Source organism: Diospyros lotus, chromosome 12, assembly GCF_014633365.1.
Source record: "Diospyros lotus cultivar Yz01 chromosome 12, ASM1463336v1, whole genome shotgun sequence".
Classification (NCBI taxonomy): domain Eukaryota; kingdom Viridiplantae; phylum Streptophyta; class Magnoliopsida; order Ericales; family Ebenaceae; genus Diospyros; species Diospyros lotus.
This window is the reverse complement of record NC_068349.1, coordinates 12,218,945-12,242,963: the sequence shown is the minus strand read 5'-3', so window position 1 is coordinate 12,242,963 and position 24,019 is coordinate 12,218,945. Positions and strand designations below refer to the sequence as shown.

The 24,019-nt window shown below is 31.4% G+C and overlaps 1 protein-coding gene across 1 annotated transcript; it reads right to left on the bottom strand.

The window, feature by feature from the left end:
- Positions 1-7,963: 7,963 nt before the first annotated feature.
- On the bottom strand, positions 7,964-12,893 carry LOC127814057 (protein NRT1/ PTR FAMILY 6.3-like). The gene is made up of 5 exons (XM_052355282.1): positions 12,734-12,893; positions 12,434-12,611; positions 12,309-12,348; positions 10,928-11,508; positions 7,964-9,051 (listed from the first exon to the last, which is right to left on the bottom strand). The coding sequence occupies exons 1-5, from the start codon at positions 12,846-12,848 to the stop codon at positions 8,181-8,183; spliced, it is 1,785 nt and encodes a 594-aa protein (XP_052211242.1). The 5' UTR covers positions 12,849-12,893; the 3' UTR covers positions 7,964-8,180.
- Positions 12,894-24,019: the final 11,126 nt, after the last annotated feature.

Here is a 24,019-nt window from a genome sequence, read left to right as displayed (position 1 = left end):
AATATAATTTTATGTATAATTATATCGATTCATTAATTTTAAGGATAAAATGTGAAATGAATTATTGTATTTTAATTTGGGATTTAAATTGTTTATTATATTTAAAAAATAAGTATTATTATACTTTCATATTGGAAGTCAAATTAGTTATTATATTTAAAAAAAACAAATAAATTAAAAAAAATATTTTTTATAACTGACTGACAATACTTTAATTTTTTTTATATATATTCAACGAAAAGATAGTCTTGAGATTTCTGTGATGTGTTTTCACCCTTTCTTTTAAAACTATAAAATAAGTTTGGAACTAACACTTTTTTAGTTATTTTTTATTTATAAAAACTAAAAATGCTTAGTTGATAATTTTTGTTTTTCTTAAAAGCAAAAGCATTTTAGAACAAAAAAAATAAAATAAAAAAATCTAAAAAAATTAAAGATGATGGTATCTATATATATTTACTTTTGTAATGAAAAACAGATAAATTCTTATATTTCAAGAAACTCCTTTTTTGTATGATATATAATATGGTATGCATATTTTTGGTGTGAAATATATTACTTACAGAGATATGTTATCGTTTTCTTTATATGAATACTGTTATCTTTTTTATTACTAACTTCTTAAGTCCAAACTTAATTTCTTTAATTTGGAGAACAATTTTTTTGCTTGATTAATTTAGAAAAGAATTGGTGCCGAAGAGACTCATATGATTGTGAATGCACGCATACATTTCTCCTTTTCTTTATTTGAATTAGGGTAGTGGCCTATCATTTAGATACCCCATTTGAGATATTATATACCCTCGGGAGAGGAAAAAAAGGAAGAAGAAAAGATATTAATGAGAGGAAGCATGCGAGAAGAGGTGGAATCTTTTTGTTGAAGTTTGAAATGGGAATGGAAGAACAGAAATGGATGGAAGCTGGCAACGAAGGTATCCCTGAAAGAGCAGCACTGAAGTTTGAAGTTTAAACTAATAATTAATTGAGACCACATGCAGCCCGTAAAAGTTAGTGATAAAACCACAAACTTATTCATTAATTCCAGTACTTGTTTATTAATTAATTAGTTTATCAATAAATTATGGTTACAGATATGAAGCTGCCCATAAAAAGTTTCAGTACTAGAAGGCGACAATTATATTGAAATGCGCAAACCCTGATCAATGCTCTTAAAAAATTAATCAAGGTACTATTTGATGATATATTTGAATGCACAAGCAAGTTGTTGCGCATCAAATTAAAACCACTAGATACTCAAACCACCACAAGATAAGGCTCAAAACACTTGAAAATCCCATCTGTTAGGTAATGAAATGACAGCCCATTCTCCCAATGAAGGTTATTTAAAGTTCTTGTTGGATGCAGCCAACTGGAGCTGAATAGGTCCAAAATGGGCTAGGGTCGATCAATGAACTTAAACTACTTATTTAAGATGTGGTAGATGGATATATATATGTATATACACACACACATACATATACATTTAATCGTTGACAAGAATATACAATCTTTTTTTTTTTTTTGAGTGTGTTTATTCAATTGAACTCAATAGACACACAATAATTCACAAACTAATAAAATACATTAGTTAATTACTTTATCTTCTTTCTTGGTATAGAGTCTAAAAAAATGTTGTAATGATTAAGGTTCTTTCTTATTTTATGTGATACTCTCACATGGTATTTTTTATAATGTCTTACCCTTATTTTAACTTTTATTTATTTACTTATTTTGGACAAAATTAGTAGTTTTACAATTTAAACTTAAGTCTTCTGAATTATATATATATATATATATATATATCCCTGCAATCAAACATGTATATATAGTTCGAAAAAAGAAAGTGTTGGTCAAGTAACTTTTTACGTACCTAACAAATAATAAAAAAAGTGATAAACTGTAGTAAATAGTTAAAGTTTGATTAGGAAAAGAAGTGCAAATCTTAAATGAATCATTTGAAATCTAAGTGTGAATGCGGGCACAAATAAGTTGGTTTGCTAATTGAATCCCTAATAATTAAAGCACTGATCATTGAGACATGAAATCAGTACTCAACTAAGCGAGGCCATTTGGAAGTTGGCTGTTGGGAGAGTGCACAGGTGATCCAAGTGAAAGACATTGAGCAGGGAAATTTAAGTGAAGTGTTAAATTTTGATTTAATTAAATATTAAATATCGAGATCAACTTGTAAACTCACAACATTTTTCAAACTTTGGATCCATGAACTGGAGTGCCAGCCTTTGGCCTCACGCCCGCATGGCATACTGCGTCTTGGAGACCCCGGCAATTGCGTATTCTCTCACTCTTCCTCCCTACTTTTTCACTTTCCTTTCATTTTAATTCTTTGTTTAGTACTCCCCTTTTGCATTCAAAATTGATTTTGGATGCCCCATTCGGGCACTTTTCAGATGTGTGAGCTTTGCCTCCTATCTGGGTACTTTTTGATTAGAGTAATCTTGAAGAATTGATATTTCTATACAAGTAATTAGAAAATTAAGTATGTGGCAGGGACCTTTTTATCATGTTATTAAACATATATAGGTGTAGATTGAGCCAACTCGAGCAAATTTGCCTAACTCGAGGTGGAGTTTGATCCCAGTTTGCCAAGAACCCACCCATAAAGAACTAAAAAGGGTAAATTTCACCTCTCTCCCTCTATATATATCCTTTGTTCGAGTATTTTTACAATCTTATGTGATTTTTACTTTTGATAATTCATGTTTTTGTAATTATTTGTTTGCTTACTTTTTAAATTGCTAAGAAGAGATGGAAAGATGGAAACAAGACAAAATAAACCCCAACAGTGTAAATGAACTAAAAATGTCAGAATATTAAGCTCACAAATTAAGGGGGCACTTAAAAGAAAAATAAATCATGAGACATGGAATACGTACTAAAAATAAATTATATGAAGTGTAAGTGAAATGTATGAAATTGAAAATCCCATTACCTTCCATTTATAGCATTTTAATATTATTTTGGCGCTTTTAGTATTTTATTTTAATTTAGTACTGAAATTTAAATCTCATATAAATATTTTAAAAAATAAAAGTAGCATATATTTTATACTTGGTGCAATAAAAAGTACAAGACTATGGAGAAGACTTTCTCAAGAGAGAAGGATCTATTAAGGTGTTTGTAAAGCTCATGTCTCGTTGTTGATTCTTAGCAAGAGCTACATATATTACAATATCTTGTAACTAACGATAATTTTTGAAGAAACCATATCCTAATAAGTAATTATGTTTTTATTGACTTGTTAAATTATCTTTATAATTGTGATTAACCTAAAAGATTAGAAAAAGACAATTTAAAAAATTATACTTTCTCAAAACCTGTTTAGCATAAATAAGTAAATCAGATAGGACTACCTATTCCCAAAAAGGAAAAAAAAGAAAAGAATGGCAAAGGTATATATATAAGGTAATGAAACTTCATTAATTTGTTTAAGGAAATTCTTCTTCTTTAATTAGAAGGTAGGCCTTTGGTTGAGTCATCATGAAGCCAAGGCAACATCTAGTCATCTGTCATTACTAATCATAGTTATTTTTTTTTTTAAATGACTAAAATGTCTTCATTTTTTTTTAATTTTTCTCTCCCTTATCTGTGTTTCTTCCATTTTCTCACCTTTTCTTCTTTGACAACAATTGATGATTTCTTTTCTTTCTCTCTCCCTCGCTCCCACTCTTTGTCTCCTACTTCAACCTAGCGCGCTAGGTTCATTAGAACCCAACAAGTCAATGAGTGATAAACCTAGCTATTGTTGAATTTGATCAACAACTCAACAAATTATTAGGTTCACTGACTTGCTGGGTTCACGATCAAGCCAGCACATATCTCTCTCTCTCTCCCCGTACAAGGGTTGTCGCCATGGAGCCCATTAATTTGTCTTCCGTTCTCTTTCTCTCATTTTGATGGCAACCCTAGCTATATGTGTGTTGCGGTTTCATCTAATCCCAATGATCACTGGGGTTGAGGGACAGTGATGGTGGTGGTTGGCCTCATTGACCACCACTAGTTTTCTATTTTTTTTTTTTTTAATTTTTCTTAAAATTGGGAGGGAGAAGAGAAGCAAGAGTGAGGGAAGAGAAAATAGTGAAGTAAAAATTATTAGTCCGTTTTCAGAAAATCCAAAGCTTTGAGCTACATAACATGGCTGAAGGCTGAAGCTCTTATCCCTCCATAATGAGAATCATTTATTTATTTTATCTTGATATAATGACAATCATTTTGAATGGATAAATTTTTTGACAATTTGGAACATCTTAATAACAAGCTGTTTCCACAGTCTTTTATAAAATGTTTTAGAAATAATTTATGCATAGTGATAGTGTTGTGGTCAACATATGATTACTTCTCATTGATTATGTTGCGGAATGACTTTCCAAATTGGTGCCCTAATCATCAATTTGTGCCACCATATTCAAAGAATCATATGTCAAATCATTACCCAGAATTCTAATGACCACATTCTGCACTTAGCAATCATTAAATTTAAAACACCTAAGAAGTTTGAAATGTTCCATCCACACCCACAATTTTGCTAATCAAATAGGTGATCAATGAATTAGAAGCTCTCTCTCTCTCTCTCTCTCTCTCTCCAAATTAAATCATATGAGCTCTGTACTGTTGTAGGGTTTAATTTAGGTAGTTATCTGTTCTATTATTTAAATAAATATTTAATTTGATGTATTATTCTTTTCTAATTTTTAAAATATCTTTGATATATTATTTTATTTTAAACAACATAACAATAAAAGGAATGAACCGGTATGACTTTTAAATTACAATAACATATGAATGATTTTATTATTTCATCAAAACTTATCTCTTTATTTAAAATTTGTTTAATAAACAAAAATTAAATTGCAATCATATATAAAATAGCTCTATGTAAATATATATTTATATTTATTTTTTTATTTTTTAGTTACATCTACATAACATGAATAATTTATAAATAAGTGAAACAAAGTGAGAAAGGGCCATGGCGTTCTCACACTCTATGTGAGAACGCCATCTAATTAACTTGATTCGTGCTTGCTCGACTTAAAAAAATGATTTGATTCATGCTAAGTCGAAGAGAGACTCACATAAAATATTAAGTGTATATATATACATTTAGAGATATCAAACAAATCGGTGGCTGTGAGTTGTGTTGGGTCCAGGGCCTTGTGGGCCGAGGCCTGGCCCATGATTGGCCCAGGCCGCCAGGCGCCACACACCCTTGATAATTATTGAAAACTTAATTCTGAATTCTTAATAATCATACCCACTCCAGTTATACACTTAATTCTGAATAAGCTAAATTAATGATTTCATCACAAATTATAGTGAGATGCAGATAATTGTTGTACAAATAATTTTAGATCTGTCACACAAGTAGAATGGGGAAATGGATACGATACGAAAGATAAATATAAAATGTTATTTTTCAAAAAGGCAAGAAATACAAAAAAAATTTGAAAACAAATTCTAGAAGAAATTAAAAATTTTGAGTTAGAGACGGAAAAAATTTCAACCTATTCGTGAAATTGAAAATGCGTTATTTATATTTTTCTTATATTATAAAATGATTACGAAAACTTTCTAAAATTAAAAAAGTAGGTCAAAAATATTTCGTGACATTTCGGAAATGGAATCGTCGAAATGGTACCCCTAAAAAGTTTTCATGCATAATAGGTGGTGGTAGTAGTAGTTCAAAAAAATATCTTTGGCATTAAGAAATGCATTGGAAATATTAGATGAAAATAAACAACAAAATGTGAAGGTACACTCTTCTGAGAGTTACATAATATGAAGTAAAAAGTAACAACAATCAAAATAATTGTGGATAACACTCAGAACTTCTGAGAGTTTCATATATATAGTAAGAGCCAATTAAAGAATACCTAAATATGGGCCGTCTAGTACTGGGCTACTAGCAGTTTGTTATTTAGATTGGGCCCAGCCCTCAATGTTGCAACAGTTAATTTCGTTGGGCCAGCCTTAATTGCATTTATACAGACATTAAAGCACCTCACACAACCAATGAAAGACTTTTAACTTAAGATGAATAAAATAAATAATAAATACTACTTTGTACTTATGATAGAAAAACCATAATACGAAAACAATAATGCTAATACAATATGGCCGTACGTATGGCACCTTGCAGTGATGGCAGTCTCCGAGTTAGATGATATTTTGGTATGATTGATTGGTTTTTGCCCAATTTGCAATGGCTTTCGAATTTATGGTGCTTGCCAGGATGCATCCCAAAGCCAAGACTTCAAACATTCACTGAAATGGAAGTTCATGGGATGGAACATAAACATTAATTAATTTTGTTTTGAGTATGGATATATAGGGCAATCCATTCATTAACTGAACTATCTCTTTATAAAATCAATTGATTTCTAATCTGTCTCTAACTTCAGATTAAGCTCGCCAGCTGCCCCTTACCCACCTTATTTCTTTTAACACCTAAAATCTATGTACATTAACCACCTATGTTGGAAGTGCACTTGGGGTGAAGAGGTCTCATGTTTAAGTTTACTAATTTTTAATGTTACCCCCTTTAGAACTCGCGTGGTCCCCTGTCATTGTATCTAGTGGCGTACATGAGCTGCATTAGTTTGGGTTCTGGTTCAACCCAAAACCTAACCCAACCCAACCCAATAACCTTTTTTATATGAATCTTAACCCAAATCAACCCGAAGCAAAAATTTACAGCCTAACTAATGCAAACCATAAAAAACTGAGTTGGTTTCATTAGATAGCAAAAGTTTTTAATAAGAAATTCATAACATATTCTAAAATATGTTAAAACAAGGAATGAATTGCTCAATTTCTGTTACTGTAACTAATATATTATAAAATATTAGTTACAATAAATATATGGGTTGGGTTGGGTTAGGTTAGTTGAGTTAAAATTTTTATTAGTCTCAGCCCAAACCAAGCAAAAATTTCTTAAAGAAGTTTGAATCAACCCAACCTAACACAAAATAAAAACCAAACTGACCCCACAGTTTGGGTTGGGTTGGTTTGAGTTTTGAGTATCCTTAATTGTACCTTAAGAGATTGGGCTACAGTGATGGCTATAATTTAAAAAGATAAATTACAAATGTGTGGCGCTTTCTTGAATCTAAATTTACCATTGCGTTGAGTTATTTTGATTGGTGATATGGTTGAAGTTGTTAATATAATTAAAATGTCATTGAATGAAACCAAAATCTATAAATTATTTGACACTTTAACTTAATAGGTACTATACAATTTTTATAGAAAAAAAGTATACTAAAATAGTGCCTAAGTTAAAAGTGTTAGAACAAAGTTGAGTTTTGTCTTCAAAACAACACCCATTATAAAAAACAAGTATTATAAATGCTCTTAATCAGTGCCCACCCAAGAATTGATCTATATGATATAAGCCTCTATTTCTTTTTGGAATCGTGTGATTTTGGGTTTCAATATTTTTTGAATTATGATATTATTTTTAATGTCACTAGGTACTGGCTAATTAAAGTTTAGTTGTCGATGCAACTGGTGGTTGTACCAAATGGAGAGAACCATTACCTTGTTTTTTCTTTATTTTTGCCAAGATTTCCCATCGTTGGTTTCCTTTGAGCGGAAAGTCCAAACGTAATATCTTCGGAGGACATCATTCTTCTTTGATTTAGCTAGATAAAATTAACAAGAGGATTTCAAGCCAAAAAAATAAAAAGATAAAAAAAAAAGAGAATATTAACAAGAGAATTTTCATCCCTTTAGGGTTACCCCAGGCTATGGGATTAATCGAACTTTATGGCCTTAATTTTCCTCCAACCTTTTACGCATAATTCTTTGTTCTTGGCATTCCTTTCTGGCATGCACAAAAAGTTCACAACACCATATGCCTATAGCATCTATAAAAACGTTGCAAAACTTGTGTTGATTTCTATCACTTAGGCAAGAAGTTAATTATGCGGCAAAATTAATAGGATTGCACCGTTAAGAAGATAGATGTTTAATTCATATAATACAAACACTAGTATATTTGTACACAAGCTCAGCGAGAAAAATAACATTAACCGTGTGTACATATATTCTGACCATAGCTAAGAAAACTTAACATTCACCCGTAACAGTAGTCTTAATTAATTTCTTAATGGGTACGTTGATGGGGCGCCATGTTTTCATGCATGCTGTAGCTGCTCTTCTTAAACATGGCAACTAGGCTCTGTTTCCTCCAATTCGATGCCCTCCTCGGCAAGCCTATTCTCCTTGTACACATACCATTTGGCACAAACCAAGTACAACAAGAAGTTCAAACCACTTATAATGGCCAACAACCAGTAGAAATCGTAGAGCCTCCCTTGGTTGAGATTATCAGCCAGCCATGGGTTCTTCTCCCCCGTCACTTTGTGCACTATAGTCACCAAAACAGAGCTAAAGAAAAACCCTAGCGAAAGTGTGCTCAAGAACAGCCCCGTGCTCATGGTTTTCATCCCTTTGGGGCATTCCCTTAGGAAGAAATCAAGCTGCCCAACGTAGGTAAACGCCTCGCCGGACCCCACAAGAAGGAACTGTGGGACCAACCAAAACACACTAAGCGGCACCACAGCCGTTGGATCGTTGCTTGATCGGGCAACAACGCGTAGCCGCTTGATCTCGGTCAGGGCGGCTGCCACCATTGCCAGTATTGACAACACTAGGCCAACCCCAATGCGTTGCAATGGGGTGAGGCCTTGTGGGTTGTAAAGGATCCTTCTGGCCGCTGGAGCGATAACCCGGTCGTACACCGGCACGGTCAGCAAGATGCTGCCGACGAAGAAGACGGTCAGGGAGGCGGGCGGAATCTGGAATGACTTGCCAATGTGGCGGTCCATGGTGGTGGCTTGGGACACTGAAAATGTGGTCATTTGGGCATAGACTGTCCAGAAGATTATCGTGGTGGCCCAAATGGGGAGCATTCTAATAACCAATTTCACTTCTTCCACATCTGTTAAAGTTGAGAGGTGGAATTTGTTCTTCTCCACAGTGATTCCACTGTCAAATTCAGGGTCTTTGATGGCTGCTTTATCCAAGAAACTGCAAGAAACAAAACCCACCAAATAATGAACAGAATTGGCCTGATATCTAGGGTCTAAAATAATATCTTTTGCCCCTAGTTTCCTAAAATCATAGAGTTTGGTGACGGAAACAGTCAGTGCTGAGCACACAAGACAGTGAATTGTCCTCGTGCTATATATATGACAAGTGACGTGAAGATAGATTTGTAGTTTTTGTATAAACACAGACAGGCTGCCCCGTGATCTTACCCTGATTCCTTTGGGTCTTTCCCATTCAATAACATGACCTTTTCTAAAAGAGTGTTAATTGATTCCCATAGATATCTCCTACGCTTTTTATTTTATAAAAATAGATAGGGACTTAAAATTTTCATCAGCTTGTTCGAAATATAAACATCTAATTTGAAGTATAATTGTTCAAGTTATTATTTCTATTATGATTTGAGTATTTGTGCATGAAAAATTGGTCTCCATGCACGCAAAAATTCTCCAAGTATGCATTTTTCTTACCATTTGTCGTATCATTTCTTTTCTATTATTAATCCAAGAAATGATATTAATACCATATTAGCCCAAGAGGGAATTCAGGAAAATGCTATTCTATCACTAAAATTTAATAAAAAATTTTGCTTGCTGTTGGAATGGTAGAGAGTTGCTCCATAGATGTTCATGTTTGTATTTTTTCGTGTTCAGTATGTTGGGTCGGGATTCCCTTCTAATTGGAGGATGACCTAATAATAATTGGATATTCCTAAAATGATGATTTAATATAATGGTTGGGTATTCTTAAAAGGATGGACCTGTTTATATTACTAATATTTTTATCTCATGGGACTAAAATATTTCTTGATGACATTAGGGTTTTTGTGCCTCTTAGGCTATAAAAGTCATGCATAAGGGAGAGAAGAAACAAGAGAGCAAAAATGACAAAGTTCTTGGTTTGATTTCGAATTTCCATTTCTGCCTGTGCAGCTGTGATCAAAAAGATGATCAGACGGTTTTGTGGTCCAATTGAACTAAAATTTAGAGGGTATGTTCGAGACTCGCAATTCTAAGATTTGAATGGTGGAGATTTGATTTTGATGCCGGCATCCTTGGGAATTGATCCATTTCTTACTGCCTTGTGGTATTCAATTTCACTTTACGCATCTCTAAACAAACAGATGGTCAGATGGTGTTTTGTGGCCCAATTGAGCTAAAATTTGGAGGGTACGTTCTAGGCTTATGGTTCTAGGATATGAACAATGGAGATTTGATTTGGAGGTGATCCTTGGGAATTGAGCCATTTTCATACTACCTTATGGTTCTATCTATTCTTCCCTAATTCCTTTGTTATTTCATTAATTTGAGATAAGTTTGATCATGTGTTTTATGTCTTGCCTTTTGTGATTATTGAAAGAATTTTGTAATCCATATTTGGTGATATTAGTGAAATTTTTGAGTGAATTTCGGTACCGTAGTTTTTACTCTTCACATACATTGAAAAGGTTTTTCACGTAAATTGGTTATCTCATTTGTAAATTGGTTATCTCATTTATTAATGTGATTGCACTTGATATTTGGTTGGTTATTTTTTTTCTTTACAGGTTTTCACAAATTAGGAATTGAGTATATTGATCCCAATACTGTATTGGACAAATGGAGTAAACTATGGAACATTAATTCTGTATAATGACTATGGAGATTTTTTATGTTTCTAAACTTACTATTTTTTCATTATCTTGGGAGTAAAGAAAAAAAAAAATTCTCAAAGCAAGAAACTCTGTAAATGAATAGGACAAATGACTTTCAGATAATTAGAGTTATAACTTAGTGATATTAAAAAATAAAAAATAAAATCTCAAATTCAAATATTGTCACTTCTATAAGTTTTAGTTATCGAGAAAAAGGCTTACCGGAATTGCTTGGTATGTGGCAGCGTTTGCTTCTTCTTCTTCTTCATTTGTCCATCACTTGCCAAATCAATATCGTCCACATTGAAAAGCAGCGACGAATCCGATGGCAACTCCAAATGCCTCTTCCTCCATGCCGCAACAAAGACACTGGCAATTTGCGTCAACGGACTTCCCACAAGTTTCTTGAACCGGTATCGCCTCGTCCCGGCCAAGAACACGAGCAGGCCAGCAGCAATGGCGAATGCACAGCTGCCGTATCCCCATTGCCGCCCCAAGTTGTCTTGAATGTAGACCAGAACTGTCACCGCTCCGAGCGCCCCGATGCTGATGAAGAAGAAGAACCAGTGAAAGAACTTGGCCATTTGGGCTCTTTCTTCCTTGTCTGTGTCGTCAAATTGGTCGGAGCCGAACCCCGAGACGCTTGATTTCAGGCCGCCGGTGCCGAGTGCAGTGAGGTAGAGAGCTACGTAAAGCACTGTTAGCTGCGTGCCGGTGGCTGGGATGCAGGGCTGGCGGTCGGTGGTGCATTTGGGAGGTCTCAGGCTGGGGATCACGGTTGAGATGGTCAAGATTGTCACTCCCTGCAGTTACCAGGCCGATCGAAAATATTAACAAAGAAAAAGTATACTCCTTCATAGATATTAGGTAATATTGTGAAAATTGTGAATCCGTTCTTGAGAGATGGATAAGGTTTAGATTATAAAAAGATATGACGTGTGATTTGGTTCAATTTGTTTAACTTTTGACATTATTATTAGTTTATTTAAATTTTATATTTTATAACGAGAAATCATGAAAAATATAAAGAAAGTTTGATAAGACATGAATTCAAGATTTTAAACTCATTAGTGCTACTACTATCTATGACTATATTATTAATTTGTGGTATGAATAAATTATATTATTATATTTAAAATATTATAACAAAAGATATGATCATCAACATAATAGATATAAAATTTATAATTCATGTAATTGATATATACTACCAAAAGGAATTAAAGGGCACTTGAAATTTCTATTATTATATAAAGTTTTTATGACATGGCTATGTAACCCTTCTTAATCGATATTAATCGGAATCTCTGTATATAAAATTCACAGATAACTCTATTTCGTCCCAATTGTAAAGGAACATCAGATTCATTTACTTAAAAAAAAAAAAAGAAAGAAAGAAGAAAACATGAGATAACCCACACGAAAGGAAGAGGAGGAATACATAAACTAGTACTGCGTTATGTGAAAGAAAATGTCAAAAAGTTAAAAGTGCACGACTGATCAACCTAAAAATCCAGAGAAAGAGAGTAAAGCTGGAAAACCCTAAATCTTTCTTCAGGAAAAAGATATTTCAAGTTCAACGAAAGGCAAATTAAGCACTTACAGTTGCTTGAACGGCGGCAAAAATGGCCACAGTTAGGTACCTGCAAAAGAAGAACACCATTCCACAAACAGTATCAAGGGCAAGATCGAAGAAAATAAATCTGGATAAGTTTCAGTATTACTTACCTGCCGAGGAAAGTGTCAGCGACGAAGCCGCCGAGCAGACAGAGCATGAAGGAGCTGCCGAGGAAGTTGGTGACAGTGTTTGCCGAGGATGCATTGCCCAAATGCATGGTGTTCGTCAAGTAGGTCACCAAGTTAACGGCAATTCCAAGCGTCGTCAACCTTTCACATGCCTCAACTCCTGATGAAGAACAAGAAATTAATTGAAGCTTTTTAGAATCCGCAAAACAGTTCCTATATGTCATTGAGAAGAAAGTTTGCTCAGGAAATTGAAGCAAAGAATGATGCAGAGAAGGAAGAGACCCAGAATCATGGCGGCGCTGGCCCAGCCGCCGGTGGCAGATCGGAGGGCTGGGCGGCCTTTGAAGTCCCAGGCATTTGAAAGGGTGTCGGGCCATTGGCTTTCAGGCGATGCCATTGGTGGTGGTTGATACGTTACGGTTGCTCTGGGCTTTGGCTTTGAAAGTTTGTACTAGAATGGGGAAAGAGATGGGAGAGGACTTCCCTATTTATAGCCGTTGCTAGAGAGCACCTGTGACCTAATTTATTTTAGACCCCACGGTACAATTCAAAATTTCATTTTCAAGACAAATGGCTCCTATGCTTATTCTTCCAACGTGGCCGCACCTAAGACTGACAGGTGGTTAATGATTTTTTTATATAATAATCCTATTAATTAATGACGATGTTTCACAATTTTTTTTTTAAGATTAATGCTAATTTTTGTTTTAAGACCAATGGCTAAGTAACAATAAATGTGTTTTATTTTTAAATAAATGTATTTGTTATAACAAATGAATTATATTTGTTAAATAAGCATATAAAGAGTCTTTAATGATAGATAGATTCACATAAGACTTGCTCTTTATAATAAATATGAGATTATGAATTCGAATTTTCTTATGTGATTTAGTATGAACATTTTATGAATTACACTTAGCGCTGAACAATTTATAATTTTATGAATTATGACTTACCTTCAAATTCACACCAATTTTATCCATCCATAAATGAAACCGAAGTTCCACAGGACATTAATTATAGTGCATGTGCATTATTAGTCATTTAATTTAGATGGATCTTGATTATTAGTCATGGGTAATTATTCACTCTTTTAACGGTGGTTATAATCATGTCTTCAATGGATATTTATTACCAACCAAAAACTCAGGGATATTTATTGAATAAATTAGAATTTTTAAAAATGATTAAAATAAATTTAATCAAATAAAATAAAAAAACAAAAAGATTGACAAAGAAAATGTCAAAGAAAGTTTGGGTTACGTGGGTGAAGAACAAGTTTTATTTTTATTTTGTTTGGTTAAATTTAATTTTAATTTTTATTAATTATCATTTAATTAATTTAATTTAATTTAGAGTTTAAGTGATGGAGTGAGCAATAGAGGGTTTGAGTGCAATTTATCATTTGTTTTGAATTTTCTCATTTTCTTGATATTTTGGTGAATTTTTGTAAAAATAAAAAAAATATTTTTTGAATGAAAAGTTGTTCCATCAGTTTAAATTGTAATTGTTACAATTATAAAAATTTAAGTATATATTTGATAAAAGTTAAAGTTAATTATATAATTGATATACTGGCAAAGTTTTGGAATTTTTTTTTGGTAATTTGTCTAATTATATATTATAATTTATAGATTCAAAAATGAAAAAACCTATATAAAAAATATTCTTAGAAAACTTGAAATTTAACTTAGTTATAACTTCTCTTCCCTCTTACCCTTGCTATTGACAAAAACTCAAGTGGTATTTTTCATTACTTAAAGTATTGGAACAATTTAAAATATTATAATTTTTAGTTTTTTTGCTAACACTGATATCATATTCATTTATTATCAAATTGTTATAAAATTATTTAAATTATAAATATAAATTTATTTAAATTATCGATGTTGAGTTTTGTGTTATGAATGTTTTGATGATGATTGTATTATGTCAAAACTTTCTCTTATATTATGTTCTCATAGATTAATTAAGATGTTTTGTATATATAGAAATTAGATTATTAGTTAAGGTAAATGTAAGCTTATCTTGATAGAATATATATTGAGGTTGTCTTGAGAATTTATGAGATCAAGGAATCTTGATAGATTTATTTTTTAACATGATTTATCTATTAATGTGCTAAAATTGTTTTAGCTTTATGACATATTTTTTAATATGCTTATTTTTGGGGTCATCCTAAAGATAATACATGATTGTTTTGTAGAGCTCATGATATGCTAAATGTTTTATGTGACAACATTACTAAAAGTTCAAGAGTAATGTGTTTTATGTTTTATATCTAATATTTAAGTAAGTGATCATACACGCAATTAAGTGATAATACTCAAGTTTTGATTTGTAGAATTTAAATTGTCTTATGTTAAGTTTGTACTAATAATCTTAATATGTTTTTTTTTGTGATAATATTGTTTTTGTTTCTTATTTGTCAATATGCTTGATATGTTAATAGGTTGTTTTGGGATTTCAAGGGATATTTTAAGTGTCCATAATGCATGAGTATCATATGATCCTTATGATGCTTAAAGTAAATTTTAGATTGGAAAATATCGTAGGTACTCAAATTATGTGGAAACATTTCTCAAATCTAGAAGCAATGTGTCTTATTTGATAAATAAGTATCAAACATCTTTACTCTTGAGTAAATGTATATATTTTTAGGCAACAGATCCTAAGTTCTAGAGCATAAATTCCTAAAGTTCTCAAAATCTTAGAAGAATCTCTTGAAGAACCTATAAAATTAAATGTGTGTAGCTTGATAAGTAAAATCATTTAAGTACTTGAAATGATTTAAATGCTGTATGTTTTCCAAACAATACTTCCTAGCGTTATTCATGTTTATGTTCAATGCATTTGACTATTAAAATTATGAAGTTTCTATCTTTCAAGAATTACTCAAAAAATGAATTAGTACGTATTATGTGTATGATGGCTTAGAGCTTATAGAATAGAAGTGATATATGTTTTGTTAAGCTTATATGTGTTCTTCTTTTGGTAAGTATGATTGAGAAATCATAGTACTCAAGCTAGTGCATCTTGGTGATTATATGTTGTATTTTGTTATTGAATAGCATATTTTGTACTTAACATATTTGAAATGTTTTATGTGTTTTATTTCAGTCAAGTAATGGTGAGTTACTTGACTTATGAATGTTGATGTGAGTATATTTTATAAAGAAATTGTGAATATGTATGCTATGTATTGATGTATGAACCTAATAGAATGATTCTTATTTATATGTAAAAAAGAGAAAGTCTTTGGTTGAGTATTATATATTGTTCTCAAAACTATGTGCTTTAAGAATATATCTCATTTATTTTCTAAAACTTTCTATGTAACCAAGTGAATGTAATTGAAAAGTTAGTTTTAACCAACTTTTATAAACAACACTTAGTGTTGTAAATGTCTTGGCATAATGTATTATGTTAAGTCCTATTTTAGATGATGATGAAGAAATTGTTTGATAATGATATTCAAAACAATATATGTTGATTGAATGATAGTCAAGTAAGACATAGAATAAATCTAGTACGTTTGAATTTTAGTCGAGTAAAAGTTCCATAATACTCGAGTAGAATATCGATCTAAGCATTGAATCTATGGTTTCATCAATTTACTCTAGTAAATGGTCTTAATAATTGAGTACTTATTGTATTGCAAGTTTCGGTTATATCAAAAGTAATCGAGTGATTAAAGTTATAGTTAAGTGTTATACTTTTTTAATTGAGTAAAATCTTGTATTACTTGAGTATTTTGATTCCATAGTCAAGTGATTTTGCTTGAACAAAGATTATGAAGTTTTATTCTCTTTTAATCGAGTATTTTTCATACACAATTAATCGAGTAAAAGTTGATGTATAATCAACTATTTTGGAGTGATAATCGAGTATCTTATGCATGTTTCTATAAAGCTATATACAAAAAACAATAATCGAGTATCTATTGAGTATAATCGAGTGTAGTCAAAACTTACTTGAGTAAGGGCAAAAAATAGTCGATTATTTTTGTGTTGAAGCTGAAATTTATAATCATTAAACTAGTTGTTGCAAGTGTTTTTAGTACACAATTTTCTCCAAAAATGGCTCTAAATTTTACCTCAATCTTTTATTTTGATTTTTGAATATTCTAATGATTATTTTTATGAAAAAAGAAGGTTGTACTTGCAAATTTCATTTTCTTGACAACAAATATAAGAAGAGAAGAAGATGAAGAAACAAAACTGTTGATTTTTGAATTCTTTCCACCCCTTCATCAAGTAAAAGAGAGCTCAAAGCTTACATCTCCTACTAGCAAAAGAGATAGAGTGTTTTTGATTTCACAATCTTTTCATCTCTCTTTTATTTGTCAGAATCTATTTTCATCATTTGATTTTAATCATGTAAAAGCTTCTCAAAGTGTTTAATTTACATACTTATCTTATCTTGTTGTGGTTAGTACTTGATCCCTTAAAAACAAAAGTATAACATATTTTAGTTGCTCCTTATAAAAGTTGTTTGTAATTGGTTACTATAGAACTATTGAAGAACAAAGGTTATAGATGTACCTGTTAAAAGTGAGGTTTTAACTGATCTTGTAAAAGCTATAGTGAGTTGTTGAAATCCTTGATGAGGAGACAAGATAGTGGACTAAGTTGGGTGAGCCAATCCACTATAAAATCTTATGTGTTGTATTATTTATTTATGTCTTTTACTTCAGCTTGTCAAGATTTTATTTCTAGCATTTATAGTTTGCAATATTTGTTCTAAAATTGATTTTGAGAAATCCATTTTCACTCAAATCATACTCTTATCATTATTTCCTAAATCATTTAAAGTTAAATCTTTCAATAGATACTTTTGTCACTAGGTTTCAAAAGTTCTAAAAAGGTCAAGCAGTTCTCATTGCATAAAAGCCTTTAAATCTAATTTTTTTTTGAAAATTTAATTCACTCTTTTCTTGGGTATCTATTATTAATTTCTCACAAAAGATATAAAAATTATCAAAGAAAGGTTGACAAATTATAGAAGATGCTGGTTAGATCTGTTAAGTTATGTTGAGAAAGTTTGTTTGTACATTTTTTTTTTTTTTATCACCGTTAGTTTTCTTATGTTAGCTTCTATTAGTTGAGCTCAGTATATAAGCTGTGACTATTGATTTGTTTTCTAAAATCTTCTTTAATAATCAATTAAATATTCTAAACAATTGTATTTTTCTTCTTTAAGATTTGTTATGGTATTAAAGCCCTAAGACCTAGAGTTTTGTGATTCCAGTTTATTTTCTTTTGTTTTTCTTTTGTACCTTTGAAGGTTTGATTTGCTTTGATATGACTACTCGTTCTACTTCCCCAACTTCTATTGTTTTGCAGATAGAGGATCATTTCTCTCCATACTATTTGCATCACTTAGACAACCATGCAACTATGGTTGTTTCATCGGAGCTTATTGCTAACAACTACGCTTCATGGAGTCGATCTTTCCTCCTTGCGCTTTCGATTCACAACAAAATTGGATTTGTTAACAATTCAATTTCTCTTTTTCTACCTTTGATCCTATATAGTTTGCTTGGCTTTGTTGCAATAACCTCATAGTTTCTTGGTTATTGAAGTCCATTTCGCCTCAAATTGCTTCCAATGTGTTCTATGAAAACTCGACTTCTAAGATCTGGAAAATTCTAAAGCAACATTTTTCTCAACTTGATGATGCTAGAATTTGTCACTTACACCACTTACTCTGTTCAATCACACAAGGAATTAAGATTGTAGCCATTTATTTTAATGAGTTGAACATAGTTTGGGTGGAGTTGAGAAATTTCAGACCTGCACCTTATTGTCAATGTGGAAAATGTCACTCATGCTTATTTTCAGTATTTCGTTGATGTGCAATAGAAGGACTATGTTTCGAGGTTTCTAAATGGTCTAAATGATTCATATGCTCCAATTTGATCTCACATTATCATGATAAAGCCTTTCCGTACACTCGATCAAGTTTATAATCTGGTGTGTCGAGAAGAATCACAACATACTTTCCAGGTACAAATGGAACCTTTTACAGAGACTTCTGCAATGGTAGCTCTTATGGATACAAGGAAAAGAGAAAGGATAACAAATCTAACATTATTTGCAACTACTGTAAGAAGCCGAGGCATACTAAGGACAAATGCTACAACCTAATTGGATTTCCACCAGATTATAAATTTGCAAAGCCTAAAAACAATGATCAAAATTAGAAATCATTTGTTGTTACACACAATATTACTATCAAAACTGAATTCGATGTTGCTGAAATAGTTTAGGGTGCGTTCTCTTTGCTTTTCAATTTTCAGTTTTGAGATTTGAATTTATTTTCAGTTTTCTGTTTTGGTAGTCTATTTTTAGAAAATTGAAAACACATTCTCTTTGTCATTTTGAAAAATTATTTTTCAAAACAAAAAATTAGAAAACGCGTTCTCTTTGAAATTTTGAAAATATTTTTTTAATGATATTTTATTCAATAAATTTGATTATTAAGTAAATTATAAATATTTAATGTTAATATATTATTAAAAATATATATACATTTTAAAGTTAATAAATTTTAAAATATTTTTTCCCATTACAATAATAAAATATAAATAAATAAATATATTTTGAGTTTTGAGTTTATTTTGGATGAAAACACTCAAAACAACTTTTTGTTGTTTTGAGTTTTCTTCACAATTTTTTTTTTGTTTTCAAAAATGTATTTTTAAAAACAACAAAGAGAACGCGTTTTCATTATTTTAGAAAATTGAAAACTAAAAATGACTTAAAAACAGTAAAGAGAACGCAACCTTAGTTTCCGGCTGTCCCTCCATTGCCTTTGACAAAAGCTCAAGTTTAAAACCTCATGTTTTTTCTCATTGTGCAGGAACCACAGATAACCTCAACCTCTCCTCAACCTGATCAAACCACACAACTAAATAATCTAGATATTGCTACCATAAACCTTCATATACCATTACAGCTTACAATGCCTATAAAAATTGCAGTAAGACTCACTTAAATCCAAAGCTTGGATAGTAGATATTGGTGTATCGGATCACATTGCATGTTTTATTACTCAATTTGCTTCTTATTCCTCTGTTTCTAATCTCCATGTTCTTTTGCCAAATGGTGATCAAGTTGTTGTAACTCGTGTCAGAATTGTTATTCTCAGTTATTCTTTAACTTTATCTAACATTTTTTTTGTTCCTACATTCCATTTTAATCTGATTTCTCTGTGTAAACTTATTGAAACACACAAACATTTCTTAATCATTTTTGGTGTTCATTTCTTTATTCAAGATAATATTTCATGGAAAATGATTGAATTATCTAAATTGAGGACAAGTCTCTTCTTCTTCTAACCTATGTCCCAGTCATTTCATATTTTTTCAAATTATGTTTCCTTAAATACTACAAATGTCTCAGATATGTTTGATCTTTGGCATTACAAACTTGCTCATTCTTCATTTGATAAAGTCAAGGTCATAAGTAAAGTTTGTTTTGATGTTGAATGTAATTGTATATCCCTCTGTGATACTTGTCTTTTTGCTAAACACAAGAGATTACTATTTGATGTTGCACATTTTTGTATATTAGTTTTGATGATAAAAAACATCTATTGGCTTAATCCCTAAGTCATGAGTTAAGGTTATGGTTTTCAACATATATCAATTTCAATATCAAGTATTATTTTGTTCAAACAAAAACCAGGTTAAGTTCATTCTTATACATATGGAGATTTGAAAAAATAAGTATTATGATTTAAAAGAATCTCCTAAAGTGATTTTCAAAATTATCCTTGAAATCGCTGGTCAATAGAAAGATAAAAATGTTCTAAAGCAAGAGACTAACTAGAACATGTTTTTGAAAATGTTTTCTTTTGAAAAACTATTTTCCGATATTTTGATATCTAATATTTCATGAACTAGAAAATATATATTTTGAAGGTAGTAATATTGCTAAATCTTGAGTTTGTACTAAAACCAAAATTCTACTTTCTTATTGTTATGGATTTTGATTTTTTGCATATTTTTATTGAATTCAAATAGGGAGTACTTGCTTATTTATATTTATATATTAAAGTAAATGGAAGGTAAAATATAAATAAAAGAAAATGTGGACATTTACTTAAACTAAAGAAATATAAATATGTTGTAATGTATACATGCTATGAATTGTGTTTTCAAGCAAATACTTCTAAAAATCTGTCATGTTTCTGTGCATGTTTTGAAACTTCTTTTAAAAAGGTTTTCAATGTTTTCTAAGTGTGTATGCTATTTCGAAACATCTTTGTAATGCATATGTTTTCAAATCAGGTTTTGGACTATGTTTCGAAATTTGTATGTTATGTTTCGAAACCTGTATGTTATGTTTTGAAACCTTTGACATTTCTATCAGCAGATCATTTAAAAAATCGAGATGCATATGTGCCATAATTTTGTTTTTATCAAAATCATTTGTTTAATGTTTTCTCCATGCTTTATAAATTCAAATTCAAATTCAAATTTGAAATGAAGATCATTATTATATGTTAATGAGGAATAGATTACGTCTCCCACTCATTGCTATCTCTAAGTACAAGTCTAGCTGGAAAGATTGTTTGTTTCAAAACATGAGGAGTATGTTTCGAAATCTTCTTTTCTGTCTTGTCTCTAACAGTTATAAACAACTAGATTTCTATCTCTTGATATAAATAGAAGGTGTTTGAAGACAAGAATAAGTTACAACAAGAGAGCACAGCACACACTAGAGACACATATACAAACACAAGTCTTAATCAAATCATTTATTCAAACTCTCAAAGAAGATCCTCTACAAATCCTATTCTTATGCATTGTAAGTGAAAAAGAGAGCAAGTGAAAACTGAAGTCTCATCTTGTCCATCTTTCCTCACCTCAAGTTAAGAGGTTTGTCCAGCCATTGGTAAGATATTTATTACTATAAATTATATTGGGTTGTAAAGATAAAATTCTATTTATCTTGTTAATGTTGTAAGGTTTGAGTTTAGCCTTAAAACTCATTGTGGTGTAAGGTTTGAGTTGAGCCTAAAACTCATTGTGAAAAAGGTTTGAATTGAGCCTAAAACTCACTTGTTGTAAGGTTTGAGTTAAGCCCGTAAAAACTCACTTGGTGAAAAGTCTGAGTTGAGCCATAAAAACTCATTGTACAAGGTTTTGGGGTGAATCGTGGTAAAATCCTTGTTGTGATTGATCACTAGTAAAAGTGATTGGAATTGAAAAATCTTTCAAGTGGGTAAGCTTGAAGGTAGTGGACTAGGCAGGGTACTGAACCACTATATATCCTGTGTGCAGTTGATCTTTCATTTTTGCTTATTGATTATTGCTTAATCTTCATAAGATTTGTTAACAAAGTCTAAAACACATTTTCCTTAAGCATAAGCCTATACATATACATAAGTATCTATCTTTGATCTCAAACACATTTGGTATACTCTTACTTATATAAATCATCTTTGCTAAAGATCATTATTTTGAAACACAAGCTAAAAGATTTCAAATCAAGTAAAACAAAAAAATATATCTTGAAACATACATTCTATATTTCGAAACAAGTAAAACAGTGATGTATATTTCGAAACATATCTAGTAGGTTTCGAAACTTACTTAATAGAAAGGTTTATTTCAAAACATATAGTCTATATTTCAAAATATAATATTCTGTCATCAACCATTATTTTAATTATCGAAAAATTTATACGAATCCCAATTCACCCCCCTCTTGGGATATATTTGCCATCATTAGGAACCAACACCATTTCCTTCTCATATTCAGTCTACTCAGTCTAGCTTTGAGTTACTTCATGTTGACATATGGTATTCCTACATTGCAAGGATACCGGTATTTCTTAATTGTTGTGGATGACTTTAGCAGGATGACTCAGTTGTTTTTAATGAGATCAAAGTTTGATGTGTCCCATTTATTTCCTTAATTCTATAGCATGTTTCATAATCAATTTAACACCTTTAAAAAATTTATTCGATCTAACAATGGCCCCAAATTCAATTTGTTGGACTTTTATTCCTCCAAAGGCATTATTCATCACATGAGTTGTGTTGGGACACCACAACATAATGGCTTTGTATAAAGGAAACATCAACACTTATTGATTGTTGCTAGATCTTTATTGTTTCAATCCAACTTACCTATTCAATTTTGGGGGAAACTGTTTTAATAGTTGCATACACCATATACAGACTACCTACACTATTATTAAACAAAAAATCCTCGTATGAATGTCTTTATCACAAACTACTTGATCACCCTTCCTTGAGAGTATTTGATTCCCTTTGCTATGCTTCCACTCAATCTGTTGGTAGAAGCAAGTTTGATTCCAGGGCCATGAAGTGTGTTTTTGTAGGGTATTCCACGAGAGTTAAAAGATTATAAACTATATGACCTTGACAAACACAACATTCATTTACAAGGATGCGGTCTTTCATGAGCACATCTTTGCTTTCAAATCTTATTCTTCTCCATCTAATTCTTCCTTTCCAAATTTTCTAATTCAACCTTCAACTTAAGATTATTCTATTTTTGTACCTTTACAATCATGTCCTAGTATTTCTTCTCCTTCTCCTATTTTCACATGTTCAACTCCATCATCTTCTTATAGATGTGATCCACATAGCACTAATGATGTGTATGATCTATCTATAGTGGTTGTTGAATCTTCTGTTCCTGATAGAAGAAGCACTAGAGTAAGTCGTTTACCTTCTTATTTGGCGACTTACCACCATACATTACCTACTAAAAAAATACCTCTACCCCAAATCCTATCTAACATTTTGTTTCCACTAATAGATTATCTCCTTCCCATACAACATTTGCCACATCAAATCACACCTTTGAACCAAATACCTATTCCTAAGCCTAGGTTTATGCACATTGGTAGGAGGATATGAACTCAAAGCTTCAAGAATTGGAGGACAACCACACCTAGACTGTTGTTCCACTGCCTCCAAATCAACATGTTGTTGGATGAAAATGGGTGTATAAGGTGAAGTTACTTATTGGTGGGATAGTTGAAAGGTATAAGGCCAGATTAGTAGCTAAGGGTTACAATCAGGTTGAAGGATTTGATTACCAAGAAATCTTTAGTCATGTTGCTAAGCAAGTAACATTCAAGTTATTTTTTTCTTTAACACCTGCTAAAGGTTGGACCCACAACCCAATTAGATGTGAATAATGCTTTTCTCAATGATGATTTTGAGGAGACTATGTACATAGAGTTACTTCTTGGTTATGAGCCTCAGAGGGAGCATGCACGTACTGCTAAATTAGTTTGCAAACTTCTTTGTATGGTTTGAAGTAGGCATTTAGGCAATGGAACTCAAAGTTTACCTCTATTTTTTAGCAACTGGTTTTCACCACTCTAAACTTGATTATTCACTATTTAGCAAAACTATAGCTGCAAGTCACTTTATTGCCTTAATGGTTTATGTTGTTGATATCATTATAGGCAGTGATTTAGAGATGAAAATTAGTTGGTTAAGACAGTGTTTGAGCAACAGCTTTAAGCTCAAAGATCTTCGTGTTCCTAAATATTTTTTAGGAATTGAAATAGCTA

Coding starts and splice junctions, on each gene's coding strand:
- LOC127814057 (XM_052355282.1), bottom strand. CDS start 12,848: ATGGCATCGCCTGAAAGCCAATGGCCCGACACCCTTTCAAATGCCTGG. Junction 12,612..12,733: donor CAGCGCCGCCATGATTCTGG/GTCTCTTCCTTC, acceptor GTTCTTCATCAG/GAGTTGAGGCATGTGAAAGG. Junction 9,052..10,927: donor CCACATACCAAGCAATTCCG/GTAAGCCTTTTT, acceptor TGTTTCTTGCAG/TTTCTTGGATAAAGCAGCCA.